Source organism: Oculina patagonica, chromosome 3 (genome assembly GCF_052425735.1).
Source record: "Oculina patagonica isolate OP01 chromosome 3, crgOcupat, whole genome shotgun sequence".
NCBI lineage: Eukaryota > Metazoa > Cnidaria > Anthozoa > Scleractinia > Oculinidae > Oculina > Oculina patagonica.
Genome location: NC_135760.1, coordinates 5215606 through 5230619, shown reverse-complemented (window position 1 = coordinate 5230619; position 15014 = coordinate 5215606). Strand labels below are relative to the sequence as shown.

The 15014-nt window shown below is 39.6% G+C and overlaps 2 protein-coding genes across 3 annotated transcripts in view; one reads left to right on the top strand and one right to left on the bottom strand.

Annotated features, from left to right (window-relative positions):
- The first annotated feature begins 535 nt into the window (after positions 1 to 535).
- On the top strand, positions 536 to 3274 carry LOC144645219 (fibroblast growth factor 20-like). Its single transcript, XM_078504719.1, has 3 exons — positions 536 to 827; positions 2074 to 2177; positions 2924 to 3274. The coding sequence occupies exons 1-3, from the start codon at positions 695 to 697 to the stop codon at positions 3104 to 3106; spliced, it is 420 nt and encodes a 139-aa protein (XP_078360845.1). The 5' UTR covers positions 536 to 694; the 3' UTR covers positions 3107 to 3274.
- Positions 3275 to 3442: 168 nt separating this feature from the next.
- Positions 3443 to 15014, bottom strand: part of LOC144645084 (GREB1-like protein) — a 35741-nt gene continuing 24169 nt past the window's right edge. For both annotated transcript variants that reach the window (XM_078504547.1, XM_078504548.1), the window contains 8 exons: positions 14632 to 14697; positions 13165 to 13287; positions 12519 to 12679; positions 11412 to 12072; positions 9747 to 9916; positions 7507 to 7649; positions 6282 to 6947; positions 3443 to 5297 (listed from right to left, as the gene is read on the bottom strand). In XM_078504547.1, coding sequence (XP_078360673.1) covers positions 5054 to 5297; positions 6282 to 6947; positions 7507 to 7649; positions 9747 to 9916; positions 11412 to 12072; positions 12519 to 12679; positions 13165 to 13287; positions 14632 to 14697 — 2234 coding nt within the window. In that variant the 3' untranslated portion in view covers positions 3443 to 5053. The remainder of the gene's footprint in view (positions 5298 to 6281; positions 6948 to 7506; positions 7650 to 9746; positions 9917 to 11411; positions 12073 to 12518; positions 12680 to 13164; positions 13288 to 14631; positions 14698 to 15014) is intronic.

Here is a 15014-nt window from a genome sequence, read left to right as displayed (position 1 = left end):
TGTATTGAAGATTTGAGCCTAAAATGTTCTCAAACTGTTCTTATTTAATAAATTTCAAAAACAAAGCGGTATTGCAATAAATTCATTCCTTATCGATATGAACATTTTCACGTAACTAATGGGTGATGGCAATGTTGAATTTAAATAAAAATTGATTAGTGTACACCTTTGCCACTTACAACAAAAAGGAAAGAATAAAATTCGTTCTTAGCCAAATTTCAGCGTTGGGCATGTTCTTAAAATGTTCTTAGATTTTGGCCGTTTCTCAGCCTCGACGTTTTTATTTTATAAAAAAGGTTCTTATAAAAAAATGAGTGTATACAAGGATTAAAAAAAATTAAATTTCCTTAAAATTACTAAACTGAATGCCATGTAGAGATCCTTAGTTATGTTTTGAAGCTCTCGGCGGAGTTTTGGTCAAAATGACAACAGGCGGTATGTAGCCCACCTTGTATATTGCTCACGCAATTCAAATTAGCCAATAAGTGAACAGGACAAGTTAATCTCGCAAATATTCGTTTCGCGGCAAAACATAACCAACATTAAAATCGATGCCAGATAAACTATATTTTTCATCCGTTTTCAATTAGCTGACTCGGTCCAACACTGACTCTAAATTGAGAAGGGTTTAGAAGCATTTCTGAGACGTTTGTGTTCGACAGGGTTCGAGCGTTTTTTTCGTGTTGTAGCGATCATGGTTTTCCGATTAGAATTGAGCACAGCTTTGCTGCCGAGAAAACGAAAATTGCAGTGTAGAAATGGGCATTATCTTGAGGTTCGACCTGACGGGACGGTGCGAGGAACGAAAAACAATGACAGCATATACAGTAAGTATAAAAATACATATTATGATTCTTCTGCCTCAAGACTTGAACAATCATTTAGGATTTCCACAATTTGTGAATTGCAAATCGTGTTATTTTTCCAATTAGGTATAAATTTTTAATCGAGTCACACATCAGGTCAAAGACATTTCAGATCATTCAAAACAAAACACGTTTTTCTTGGTCGGTCAGATGAAATCGATGTGAGTAATTACTGAAAAATACATCTGCAGTGGAAACTTTATTCCTCATTCAAAATAGTTGATGGAAATGGCCAGTTTCGAAGTGAAAACAAAGCAATTATTATTAATTAAAAATACGTTTTTGTTAATTTTCCAACTATTCAAGACTCTGCTAGGCGGTGAAAAAATAAACATAAAAAATGAAAAAATAACAATAAAAATTCCAATCTTTTCTGTAAGGGAATAAATTTGATGTGTCAAGCTTTAAGAATAAGTGGTAGACCACATCCATAATGCTTTGACCCAAAAACAAGTTCAAGGCAAAATCATCCTCGTGCGGAATTAGAAAAACGTTTTATTATTAGTTCCTTTGTCCAAAAGAGAAAATAGCTATACAGAACTGTACCAGTTCTCAATCCGAACTTTGCGTCGAAGGAAAAGCCATGTTTCGCTTAGGTAAACAAGTTCCGTGTTTGGTAAATCCTCGTAAAATACTCGAAGAGTTTCCGATCTTATTATCCAATCAGAAAGTAGCACGAGCGTGCCCAAGGGTTGTCACGTCAGCATGACGCAATAAGTACATGTTGTGCTTAAGGAACAGCCTTGCTGAACACTGCGGTCTGTGAGGCCTCAGATATGGAATTCCCGACAGAAAAATGTAATAATTTACACAAGTGGCTATTGTAATTAAATTCTTAATAGAAAGGCATGATCAGCAACGTACAGAGATTTACATTCATATTTGCTCCAGGCGTGAAGTGTCAATTTTCAATTTTCCAACAAGCTAACAGTACTGACTAGTAAAGAAAACTCATGCAGCTTAAACGGTGATTGGAAGCTACTTTCTCCTCAAGCTATCAATACAAAATCAAGCACGAAAGGCAGAAGAAGAAAGGAACTAATCAGGAAACACTGCATTGATGTTTAAATAATTTCTTCTAATTAGTGGTATAGGAAATGTATAGAAACCCACAAGTTGAACTGTTATGTTGCTGTATGCTTCTGGAAGCCCATAGTCTGTGTAGCTTCAAGTATTGATCCCTAATTATATTTTATTTTAATTTCAGCCATGTTTCATCTCAACTCCGTTGGTTCTAACATGACGACCCTGTGGGCTGCGGAGGCCGGCTTGTATGTTGGCATTGACAACCGAGGAAACATTGTCACCTCTGTAAGTACTCATTTACGTTAGAATAAAATGATTTACGATATACATTTATGTTATAAAGCGGTTTTTATGAGTGTCGAAAGTAATTCGTGTTTGCTTTGGTTTGCATTACTACGCTCAGTCCGGATTGGTTTAAAACTCCCGCCCCACTTTCTCAGCCAATGAGAAGTAAAACCAAAACCAATCGTGAGTCGCTTGCTCATGTTCTCCCGCGCTTTGTGCCGGTAACATTTATTTGCTTCAAGTTTTGATTGATTAACTGGATTGTCTATGTCTTTTGTGATTGGCCAGAGTGATAACTTTGGTTTTATGACACTCAATTGAAAACTGCTCTAAAATGGTTGTATAAGTGCCAATTTATCACTGGCGCGCGGATCTCAAACGTTTATGAAGCGGCTGCATGTTTTAATCAATACTTATTAGCATTTAGAAGAAGCTAGATTGATTGAGTTTAAAATCCAGAGTTGAACGAATTACATGTATAAATAAAATTGTTTCCATTGGCAACCAAGTTTTTACGCGGCCAGAAATATGACTTTTTGTGAAATGACTGTTATATTCTGGGACGCTAGCTGTATGTTTTTGAAAACATCCTTGGCGATAACTTGGTACTTCTGGAAGTGAAGTGAAGTGAAGTGTTTCTATCGTTGTTTTGTTTTTCTTTTTGCTATATTCTCAAGCATTCATGCTATAAAAATGAATTACTGTACTAATTACAAATTTGAGCTGTGCTTCTTATTACTTCCCAGGCTACCAAGATCCCGGCCTGCATACTCCGCGAGAACCTGGACACGGAATTTTTCAACAGTTTTTGCAAGGAGTTTTCTCCTCGCCGACTGCACTGCCTGGCGATCTCAGCACAAGGGAAGGTTCGATCATCTATCCTGACCTCTTCACGAAATGTGCAGTTCATCACTAAACGAATGCACTAACGACACATTAAATACTTCTGAGGATATCTCAGCATGGGAAAGACTTCACAAACTATATAATCATACAGTGCTTTGCAATACGCTTTGATCAGAATTACATTAAGAACGCAAGGCATCCAGGGTGTAAATATAAAATGAATGAACATTAAAAATGGACGCTGTAATGTTTATATACACGAGCTGATTCAATAGCAGAAATGTTTCGAAATGCTTTCAACTTCTGCTTAACCCTACGGTCTCGTTAGTCGAGCGTTAAAATTTCAGGTTACGCTATCTAAATATATTCAACTCTAGCGGAACTTTTCTAAAAAGAATAAAGTGAAAAATCAGCAAGTGAACTTTTAACTCAGTATTTTAATGAGTTCATAATTTAGACGTATGATTACAATAATTTTCAGTGATTTGCAATGATTGTGTCATATATACTTTTGAACTAGTTTGGAAAGTAAATGTTCAGTTTTCTTGCCTTAAGAATATTAGGTTAATATATTACAAAACTGCTCTTCGACCAAAATATTTCTGAGTTTGCTTCTGAGTACTGCTCAAAACGTAAGGGCATATAAATTCTAAAACATAATTATAAACATCTTCACTATTTTCAGCAATGGTTGCTCTCTTAAAGCGCAAATGAAATGAACTATTTCTTTCTTTTTTTTGGAATGGATCGTTTCATCCTAAACCTATGTAAGTGAAAACTTAAAATGTCTAACCTTCTAGGCAAGTAACTCTAACCCTCAATTGGAGTCTGGGGACGACCCCCCAGTTTCCCGTCGGCCTCATTCTTGTCCCCAGAGCTGCTTGTCCCTCTTAGCCGACTGAGCCTGGGACACGAGGAACAAGTGGCTATAGCGACACATGATTTGATTGGCTAGATTTTTAGGAATGAGAATTTAAATATAGCCAATCGAATCAACCGTAGTAAAATCCCTTACATGATTTGAACCTATTCTATTGTACTTTAAGACTGAATAACAGGGCCTGAAATGTTACTGTTATTAGATAAAAGAACTACCATACTAAACTTTTATCTATCTCTGCAAAGAAATTAATAAAAGAAATAACTAATTTGGGCGATTTACAGTTTTTTTCGTGGAATTCGCTAAGTCAGCGAATTCTTATAAGTGACTCAGCTTTGTAAAAATATACTCAAAAAATAAAAATTAACGCGGACTCTGCCAAGTTCCAAATTAAACGACATCGAAATTTGTGCTCTCCTAGGGGCAAAATCCCAGGGGTAAACTCTCGGGGGTCAACTCTCTTGGAAGAAACACCCTGAGATAACAAGACGGAGAAAATAAGAACACATTTATAACTTTAGTCCTAGCGTTTACGAAAGGAACAAGGAACCAATTACAATAATCCAAGACAACCTAACTATTCTATATATCCTATATTTACTTCATTTGTTGGTGAATAATACTTTATCCTTCTAATCTCACCAACTCGCCTGAAACACTATTTACAAAATATACTCCTTGCTTGGCAAACAATACGAAGAAAAACCTCTGTTCTGTTTATATTAAATATACAACTTTGAGCCTAGTGCGCGGCCCAAAACAAGATAATGAAGTCTTTAACAGAGTTTGTCTCGAGGAATTCATCCTTTCATGAAGGATCCACGAGATAAAAATGAGTACAACGGAAAAAAAAATCAGACTTCTGTGTTTCACACTTTCTGCTGTGTTACCGTTGAGAAGGATCAAGGCATGGTGTTCGGCTGACAACTAAGAAACCGAGAGATTTTAGTCTGGTGTCTTCCAACAAAAAACACCAACTTCGTAAGCCGAAGATGTGTCGGAATCCGAAGATACATCGGAACATGAAAATGTGTCGGAAGCCGAAGAAACGTTGTGCTGACTCGCCGCGCATGTTGGGGAACGCGTCTATCTCTTCACAGACGCTTGTCTCTGCGTTTGCTTTATCACGTAGGTTCTTTCTTTTGTTTACTTAATCGTCGTGCTGTCCAGTTAGGAAGTACAGTGAAGGTTCGTCCGGGCTGTTTGCCGTCTGAAACTCGTCCCGGAGCCGGAAGCGCCAGTGTTCTTCCAAGTCAAGCCGCGCCACTTCCTGTCTGAGCGTGTTCCGGTCTTGACACACCAGACAGAGGCGAGAGCGTGGGGCGAACTTGAACTGTGAGAGGAAGGCCGCTGACACTGAGCGACCGCAGAAGTAAAGCAACAAGCCACCGTACCTGAAATCGAAACACATACAATCTCACTGAAATTGGAGATGTGCATTTATTTTGGACACGAGTTTATAGTAGAGACAGTGCTGTGCTCGAGAAACACAACACGGAAAAGATAATAGGATGGAAGTCACGGGATTTGAAAACAATGAGCAACCCTTTTGACTCTCATAAGGTAAATAAAAGAGGGAACCTCTTCCACGCGTGACCCTCGCACGCGTCGAGCTTTTGTTTTAAAGACGATAAGCAGTCTTCTTTCGAAGTTGGAGAGTCACAGAGTTACGTAACGTTACATCAAATATTACCAGATATTACTGGTAAAACACTCGGGGGTACGTAAAGAACGAGTCGAACATGAAAATCACGACAGATCCCCCAAAATAGTTACTCAGGCTTGGGCAAAACGTTGAACTTCTTAAAACGAAGCGTTGAACTAAATTTAGCGAATTAAGTTCCTGAAGAAGTTCAACATTTGACTCTAATAAGTAAGCCCAATTTTATTTGTATCGACCGACAAGTTTTTTTCTGTCAGAAGCAGATAGAACAAACAACTAAACAAGGTGTTCAGGACAAACGTCGACTTTCCTTAAGTCGAACTACCGGGATTTCGGATGCTCTCGACCGTTAAAAAGACGATCACGCACGCCGACAAAATAGAGCGAGCCGATGGACGACTGCGGTTCCAGCCTAAATAGCAAAGAAAAGACGAATAAAAACTTTGTGTTTAACAATGCTTCACTAAACCGAATAAAAGGTAATGACCAAGAATTAATTACAAATGCTTGGTAATTTTCATTGTTGATGATCGCTTGGCTTATAGATGAATATTTCATTCAAATTCAACTCTTTTCTAGTACCATCGAATTTTTTTGCTTGGAAATACTCGGCTATAAGCCGAATAAATACGCTAACTAGGATCGACCAAAACTGGAATTTAGTTTGAATCTGGAGAAGTTCGGCGTTTGGCCCAAGCCTAATAAACAGTCATACCTTGTGTCTTGCTTGTCGTTCTTCTTACTTTTATCCCACCCATGTGAACTGACAAATTCCAAACAGACCCTAGGACCAAGGTTAACATAACAGTCCACCACAAGAACCGGATGGTCCGGTTTGTCTTCAGCCTCGGGGAAGAGTCGAGCCGCACCCGTCAGCTCCAGGTACCGCTCGAGAAGGTAGTAAGCAGGTACCGAGAGGTAGGGTGCATCCTCACGATCAGGAGCAGTCACCAGTTTGTCGCCAGGTAGGAGCTCTTTGTTATGGCTGCTTCCTTCCGTACTGTTGGCTGGCTCCTCCTTAAAAGCGGTGGCACCGCCCGTCTCAATGAACTTCTTAGCAACAACCAGATGGTTGAAGCGACAGGAGTGGATTCCACCAGCCAGCACCTGTAGACTCATGTTTACGTCCTCCCACCAGTACCGATACGGGTTGTACTTGATCCCCTGGAGCGTGCCAAGGTTCATCATGATCGAGGTGTGTAAGGGACAGTGTGAAAAGGAGCCTTGTGTCACAGGGGTCGAGACGTCGGCGCTATATTGCTGAAGGCCTAACATGCCGTAGCTCATCAAGTCTGGTGTGTTTTCTAGGTGTTGTAGGACCTTTAACAAGGAGGTCATCACACACGAAGGCTTATCAGTGTCCTTGGTTGAGGACTCGTCTCTATAACCACAAAAACACAGAGAGACATTAAAAATCAATTAAGGAAAGTAGCGTTCAATTCTTACCAACCTACAATTCTTTTCGTTATAGCAACAAGACACTAGAAAACGACCAAAATATTGAATTTTCGCGCTAAAATAAATAACTTCAATAATTTGCCCTCTATTTATCGACATAATCGAACAGAAAAGTAAAATCAATAAACGTTTCATTGTGCTATTACATGCTTTTAGTTGACTTTTAATTGGGTTCTGATTATATTGTATTTCAGACGTACCCTGACTGAACCGAACTGAAATTTTACACTGTAAATTTTAATCTCATTTCTGTGACGCGTACGTTTCCATCCCACGCGAGAGTCCCACGCAAGAGCGAGACGCCTCTATGCTGGTGACGTAGAACAACAGTCTCTGATTCGTTGTTACTCGGTTAGCATCTTCAGCGCGCGTTTAACAGTCAATCAGAGACGCAGCGTTCACAGTTTACAGTCGAATCACAAAAACCTCTCACTGGAAAGCTGCTGCCCATACATTATCTTACTATTGAGTTCCGTACTTACTTATTGACGGTTTGTTTGAGAAGGTTTTGCCACATGACACAAGAGTCGTCCATCATGAAAATAAAAGGCCACACGTCTTGGCCGCGTTTACCATGGATTGCGTGACGGTCACGCTCGGTGAGCCAACTCTCTGTAGCAAATTCCTGCAAAAGAACCACAACGTTTTGATCACACACAATAACTGAGCAAAAAAAAATTGGACTGTGTGCAAAACAAAAAAAATCTCGATGATTTGGTAAGTGCAGAATGCAATATGGAACAATTGAAAGTATGATGTTTTATATATGTTCGTGTTTATTTGCTTTACTTTACTTTCGGAAAAACTGTTCACAGGCTACTTGTATTCTTTCCTAGGTGTTCCTTACGTTAATCTTTGCAAACGTAACACGACACTTTCGTTCGTTTGTAACAAAATACTTTTGTTTTCCTTGAAAATGCCGTAACATGAAACTCTTGTTTTTTTTTGTTTTACGGCGACATCGTGACATTTGTTTAATTTAATTAAGTTACGGTTAAATGCACGAAAGACGATTCTCAAAATAAAAACAAATCTAATCAAAAAAATCTTTTTCGAAAGGGTTTTTAAAACGCAGTACAGCTAGGATATTTGTTTCCTGGTTATCAGGTGTTCACGCCGAAAATCCCGGTGCAAGTTTTTGCTACCTAATTACGATTTACGAAAGCGCTGTGAACACGTCACACGCTCACTCAAGCATGAAGCCGAGAAGCACGTAGTGTGAAGATTTCTTTCAAGAAATGTCGGAACCGTCACGAAAGCATGTTCAAACACTAAAGCGGCAGAGGTTTTACAAAATAAAACGGAGGTTAGTTTAACCGATGGAGAACAAATAAAAGGAAAGGAAGTGACGGATGTAACATGATATTGTTGTTTTTTTCTCGCAGATCGCTGTGATGCCTTTTAAGTCTATTAATTAACGCCACGGATCTAAGGATTCAACCGATTGAAAAGCAACACGTTAGGTTTAACAAAATTTCTAAACACGTCACTGTTATTTTAATTTTCGATAGCTTAATTTCATTTTTATTGAAGCAAACGAGATACTTTTTTTTTGTCAAAAAATTAAATACTTTTGTTTTTGTCAAAAACGGATGTAAATGATGTATGGTAACGTGATTTATTTTCTGCAAGAAGGCGACATTGATTATAACACAGATGTTATCAGGTATCAATATTGATGCTAGATCACCTTTTCTAAGAAAACAGCATTGCCATATCAAAAAATTCATTTGCTTGACGCCTTACTGTCTAATTCATTAATTTTGGTTTTAACTTGGGGCCACGGAGTCTAACGATCCTTCTGCAGAAGAAAAACGCAATGTTCGTGATGAAGACTGATCTGCGCATGCGTTTAGCACAATATTTTTTCAGAAATTGTAAGAGAGCTAGTGCTTTCTGAAACAAAAATACCTTGAGTTCTTCATGTAAGTTCGTTGGACTCCCGATTTACCAGGCACACGGTCAGGTGCTCTCCTCCCCTCCCCCTTACAGAAAAATTAATATTGTATTAATTAATTAATTGGTGATTAAAAGTTACACCGCGTTAGCGGTTTAGTGGCTTAGTGGTTTAGTGGTTTAGTGGTTTAGTGGTTTAGGGGTTTAGCAAACGCCAACCCACCAAACCATCACAATAGTGCATTCTGCACTAACAACAAAACCCACACACCAACTGAGTGCATATCTACTCCACATGTTTCATGTCTTTCCTTCTGGGTACCTTTTGAAGAAGTGAGAGGGGCAGTGGCGGAATGGTTTGTACGTTGGGATATGGACTTGTTCTTGGGCAAGACACTTCACTCTCACGCTCAGTGTTACGGAAAACCGTAGTTAAACGCCAGTTTAGTTAGGCCTTGATGTAGGCTTGACAACAGACTATATCTGCACCTTACCTAATTCACCAACTTTTTTGAAAAGAGTATCACTTTTTTAACTGAAAGTGAAGCCCTTCACTCTTGTGACGGAAAGTTCAGACCTGGATGCTCTCTGTTACAAGTTTATTTGTTATTTCCCTATGGCTTGTATTTTTTGGATCAACCTTGCTTTTACGTCAGCGTCAAAATTCCATCGCTTAGCCTCAAGAGGAAATCTGATCGCTCAAATCAAACGTTGCAGCTCGAAAAATGGGTAAAGATGTCTCTTTCGGACTACGAAAATTCACGTTTGTTTCCCAAACGTGTCCTTGTTTAGCCCGTGCTTAAGATTAATAGTGACTGTTTATTACCTTGATGTAAAATCGGGCAGCTCCCAGGCCCTGAGTGTCAGCGCTGACAGGAAGCCCAACGATCACGTGATTAGGCCACGCCTTGTGATACAGGGCCATCTCTTGGTGCTTAACAAACACGAGCAGGGTGTGGCTCTCACCTTCCATGGCGTGGTACAGGTTCAACAGACCTGTAAAGGGCAACGTAACACAGTTCTAAACAGTACAGGACACTATTTCCTTACCCTTCACGCCTAAATGGGAAAGCTCATTTTGCAAAATAGCTACCTTATTACATGAAATTTTCGCGACACTTTAATTTCGCGAATTTCGCGATTCCAAAAAAATCGCGAAATTAAAGTGACGCGAACAATAAGTGTCGCGAACATAACATGACGCGAAAATTAAGTGACTCACATTTTGTCAATAATTAAGAAAAAATAAGTTTAGTGCCACTGAAGGAAGGAATTACCAATCTAAATGGACGTTGTCGTCAATTGACTCAAGAGCAATAACTCATGCACGTACAAGCATAACCTACTTGTAGACATTAGCTGCTCTGATGTAGCTATTGTCGAGATTTAGTCCCACCCTTGCTTTTTTGTTAATTTTGACGTTATTTTTTCATTAATGAAGTCGTTTTTAAAGGAAATGTAAATTGTATCTTACTCAAAAACGCGAAATTAAAGTGATTCAAAATACAAAATTTTCGCAAAATCGCGAAATTAACGTGTCGCGAAAATTTCATGTAATAAGGTGGCTTAGTGTTTTTCGCGGGAACTTAATTTCGCGATTTGGCCAAAAATACGTAATTAACATACAAAATACAATAAAAACGTTAAAAATAAATTTTAGCGGGTCTTTATATTCGCGTTTTTTTTTTTGAAAATCGTAAAAATTGAATTCCGCGAAAATAAGTAACAATAAGGTATTTTAGATATAGTAGTTCAGGTCTGAAAGATAGCTTTGTTTTCATGTTTGTCAAACGACAAGCTCACTCTGATGTTGATGAAGGAACTGTACTTAAAGGGACCGTAAGGGACGGACCATTATTTTCTTGGAGGGGGAGATGAAAAATTTTCCTCTGCAAACTTTTTTTTTTAGTTTATGCACCTATGCAAACATTTTGTTTCGAAATTCTAACTATTTTTTGTTATAAATATCGTGTTTGCAAACAATTTATTTTGTCTTTCTTGGCCCTACAAACAATTTTTTTCATTCCCCCCCCCCCTCCAAAAAAACAGTGGTGTGTCCCTAAGATTGGCAACATTTTCCCGTTCATCTATTTTCAAGAAGCGTGAAAACATATCTGGTTTAATGGAACCCTGAAATAAGGGTTTGATTTTGTAGATCACTACTTGACAAGAATGACGATATCGAGGATGGAAATGGATTACAAAGTGCACACACTTGACATAAGCTTCCAACTTTTAAGTTTTGCTCGACTGAATTTTGCAACAAACATGTTGCACTATAAACTAACTTTTAAACAAAAGACTTAGTTAGACTAAATTAATATTAGACGACGGATAAATCAAACGGTTTTGAACAAATAATGGCCAGAGACCTTTAAGATGGCCCTATTCTACAGCGATGGAGAAGAAATGAAGTCAAGCAAGTGCTTATCTTTCAAAATCTAGAAAAGAAAATTTAGCCGCTATTCACAAATTTTATCACTTCTCTCACCATACTCGTGCCTCCCAGTGCTTGGCATCATTATAGGACTCCTAACCACCCCCGCTGCCTCTCCGTCACCCGACTCCGACTTCAGTGGTTTCACCACCTCACCACTACCCCCAGTCAGCACCACGGGGAGGCGGAGACTGCGGAGCTGCTTCTCCTTGGTGAAGGTAAAGCTCTGGAGGCACCTGTGAGGTATGATGAAGTGCAGCTTCTCACCACACTGCAATGTGTACATGTAACTCAAAGATGTGTTTGGACCCATGCCCTCGCGATAGTTTTTACAGCTGTCGCAGTGATGATACGTGTCGTACGCGGCCCAGCACGAGAGCATCATGGGACAGGTGGGTCGCCCTGGTGACCGTTTGACTGACAGGGCAGAGGTTTCTCCAGACACGGTGCAGCCTGAAGAGGCATGAATTCGCAGCTTGCTGGTCTTGCTGTATCGGTGCTCACGTAAAAGACAACTGAATGGAAGCTTAGAGACTTCTTTATACACCGGCCATGCCATTCTCTCTTGCTCGCTCCCCGAGGGGACGGGCGTGGTTTGCAAAGAACTCTCCTCTGGGGTACACACAGTTTCATTGTACACGTCCACTCGTCGCAATTTTTGGACCGTTTGATGGAGGAGACGAATAAAATGAAGGTACGCGTGAGTTTTTCCCACCTGCAATGGAGAAAATAAGCAACAAGTGTGTACAATACAAAACAAACAAGGGGCATCTCAACCTCCTGTTTACATATATAACAAGGAAAGTCTGATTTAATCACGTAAGGCACTGATCTGAATAGATAACTAGACATGCACTTACTTGATTCAATTACAAAAATTTGGTAAAATTGAAGAATGGCAAGGAACCCCTTATAAGTTGATTCTTGAAAACCCCTTTATTCCCAGGTTCGAAATACAAATTCTCCATGCAAACTACCATACATTTCTTTTATGTTACTTCTAAGAATTTGGCGATCCATCAAAATAATACAATTGTCTGCTTAAAGAAGAACTAAAATTTATCGGCCTTTACACTTAATTCCAGCGTTATAGTTAAAACAACAACAACAGCAAAAAAAAAATAAATAAAACCATTTGCGTTTCACTATACTCTGCATTACCTGCGGTGGTCCACTGAACAGAATTGATCTCGGGTGGTATTTTTCGGTTCTAGCTGGCTCTGCTCCGTTCCTGCTGCTGCTATCAACACCGGTCTCTCCGGCACTAGTGTCCTGCCGCGTGCTGGCTGCCATGCCATACAGACGGTGTAGAAGAGCGGGGCCTTGTAGGAAAAAAGGTTCAACTTCAATTAGCGCAGTTTTTTTGAGTGATTCTTTATAGTACTCACGTGTTTAAGTGTCTCGGAAAGGGGGCGTCCGGGATAAGTAAATGTCTGTTTACTAAATCGAAAAAAAAGTTGGAAACTAGTAGGACAAGTATGCCATTGCCCTGGGAAAGTAACATTTGAGAGCTACTTGCCAGAAGGGCAAGCTGAAATTTAAGTTTCGAGTCCAGAGTTTGGTCCCTTTATGTATTTCTCGAGCTTTACAAAATAAGGTTCTAGTATCTCGTGTAATAAGCACTAACCAATTGGAGCAAAGATGACATCTTTTTAACCAATGCCATACAAATTAGTTTGGCTTACGTCAGCTTTACGCCACTTCCCACAGGTCACATGACTTTACCTCGAGCTAACATTGTTTCTATAATATGGGTGGCCATAGTAGCTCTGTCGACATAACGCTACGTTTCAAGTCATGCACTTACCGAACACTTGCTGATGGCCATGCTTTGCTGTAGCATTCGAATCTCTTATTGTTTTCTTCGCTGCTCCGTTTTCAACTCCTGGCTTAGAATCTTCACAGCTGCTGTCTTCACCCTCACTGGTGCCTACTCCAGGCCAAAAAGAAATAACAAAAAACAATTAGAATAATGAAAAGTTCACCGTCGTTGCTTACATTCATAGGGAGGGAACGTAGCCTAGTGGTTAAGGTGCTGGGGCCCGTTTCTCGAAGGTCCCGAAAAGCCATAGCAAAATCTCAAACCTTATACCGTATTTATTCGATTAAGCGCCCTGGGCGCTTATTAAATTTTTGGACCTTGAGTGGGCGCTTATTAAATGTTCACGATTTTCAGCAAATAGTAAGTTGTAACAAAACATTGAATAATAAATAAACGTGAAGATGTACCAAAGCAGACTTTTAACTGTTCAATGAAAGTTTCTGTAAAATACTAAGAAAACTCGGTAAGGGGGAAGTCTTCTTAGTAATACGTAGCCAATTTCAATAATCAATACTCCTTTTGTGCACTTCAGTTTTTTGTGGGGTAGGGGGTGGGCGCTTATTAACTTTTCCTACCTTCAGGGTGGGCGCTTATTCGAGGTTGGGCGCTTAATCGAATAAATACGGTAATTACAGAGCTGTTTAATTCCATGATATTTTTCATATGAACAGACGTTTCCTTCATACAAAGTTTCAGGCCAATACACTTCTCTGTTTAATTTAAAATGGCTTTACGGGCCCGAAAAGTTTTCGGGGCTTTCGAGAAACGGGACCCTGGACTTTTAATCCGGAGGTCCTGGGTTCAAATCCTGCTCTCTTCCAATGCATTCGGTGGTCCCAAATTCAACTCGTACAGGCTTTGAACACAACCGTGTACAAATAAAAGGTACTTTTTACTCGGCTAAAGTGCGCGGAATTTTGGTCACTTGTGTTCTGCAGAGGACGGCTAAGAAACGTACCATGATGTACAGTGGAACCCCGATATAACGATATTATCAGTACTCTATTACAATTCAAGCAAACATTGGATTTAACACAATAACATTACAGTAATTGAGTAATCTCTAAGGTTTTTGTCAACAGCTTTGTACGATTATATACGAAAATGATACTGTGTTCTAAGCCTCTTTATCAACTTTATCCTCTTTTTCCTCCTTGTCATTCGATAGTTCTTCTAGTTTCAGTATCTTTGACTAGGTTTTACCCCGATATAACGATATTTTCGGTTATTTTACGGACATATCGTTATATCGGGAGTTTCGATATAACGATATAATTTTACTGCTCCCTTGGTATATCGTTATATCGGGGTTCCACTGTACCGAGTCAATGTACTGCACACTTTTCATTAAGTCGCTATCGTGGGTCTCCTGGCAAGGGGAAGGGGAGAAAGGCCAAGTACGGGGAGTTTGAACGTAAACATTTGTTTTACGTTGATGAATTACCACCTCACCTGATGCCATTCTATTGCTTTCAGTAAAACACTCCACAGCGGACATGCCATCTTCTTCCACGACGTCTGTAGACAAAGAACAGAACAAAATTATGGGTATACAGTCAAAGATCTCCCTGTGACCACTCTCGTAACCGACGAACCCTAGTCACGACCACCATTGTAAAACCCCGTTTGAATTGTCATTTAGAGCAGTTTTCAATTGAGTGTCGTAAAACCAAAACCAAAGTAATTACTCTGGCCAATCACAAAGGACACTGACAATCCAGTGAACCAATCAAAACTCGAAGCAAATACATGTAGCCGGCACAAAGCGCGGGAAAACGTGCGCGAGCGAGTCACGATTGGTTTTGGTTTTAGTTCTGATTGGCTGAGAAAGTGGC

What these genes read in the sequence shown, in the direction of transcription:
- LOC144645219 (XM_078504719.1), top strand. Translation starts at nt 695, where the DNA reads ATGGTTTTCCGATTAGAATTGAGCACAGCTTTGCTGCCGAGAAAACGA. An exon ending in AAACAATGACAGCATATACA is followed by an intron (nt 828 to 2,073) that starts GTAAGTATAAAA and finishes TTTTAATTTCAG; the next exon opens with CCATGTTTCATCTCAACTCC. An exon ending in GAGGAAACATTGTCACCTCT is followed by an intron (nt 2,178 to 2,923) that starts GTAAGTACTCAT and finishes ATTACTTCCCAG; the next exon opens with GCTACCAAGATCCCGGCCTG.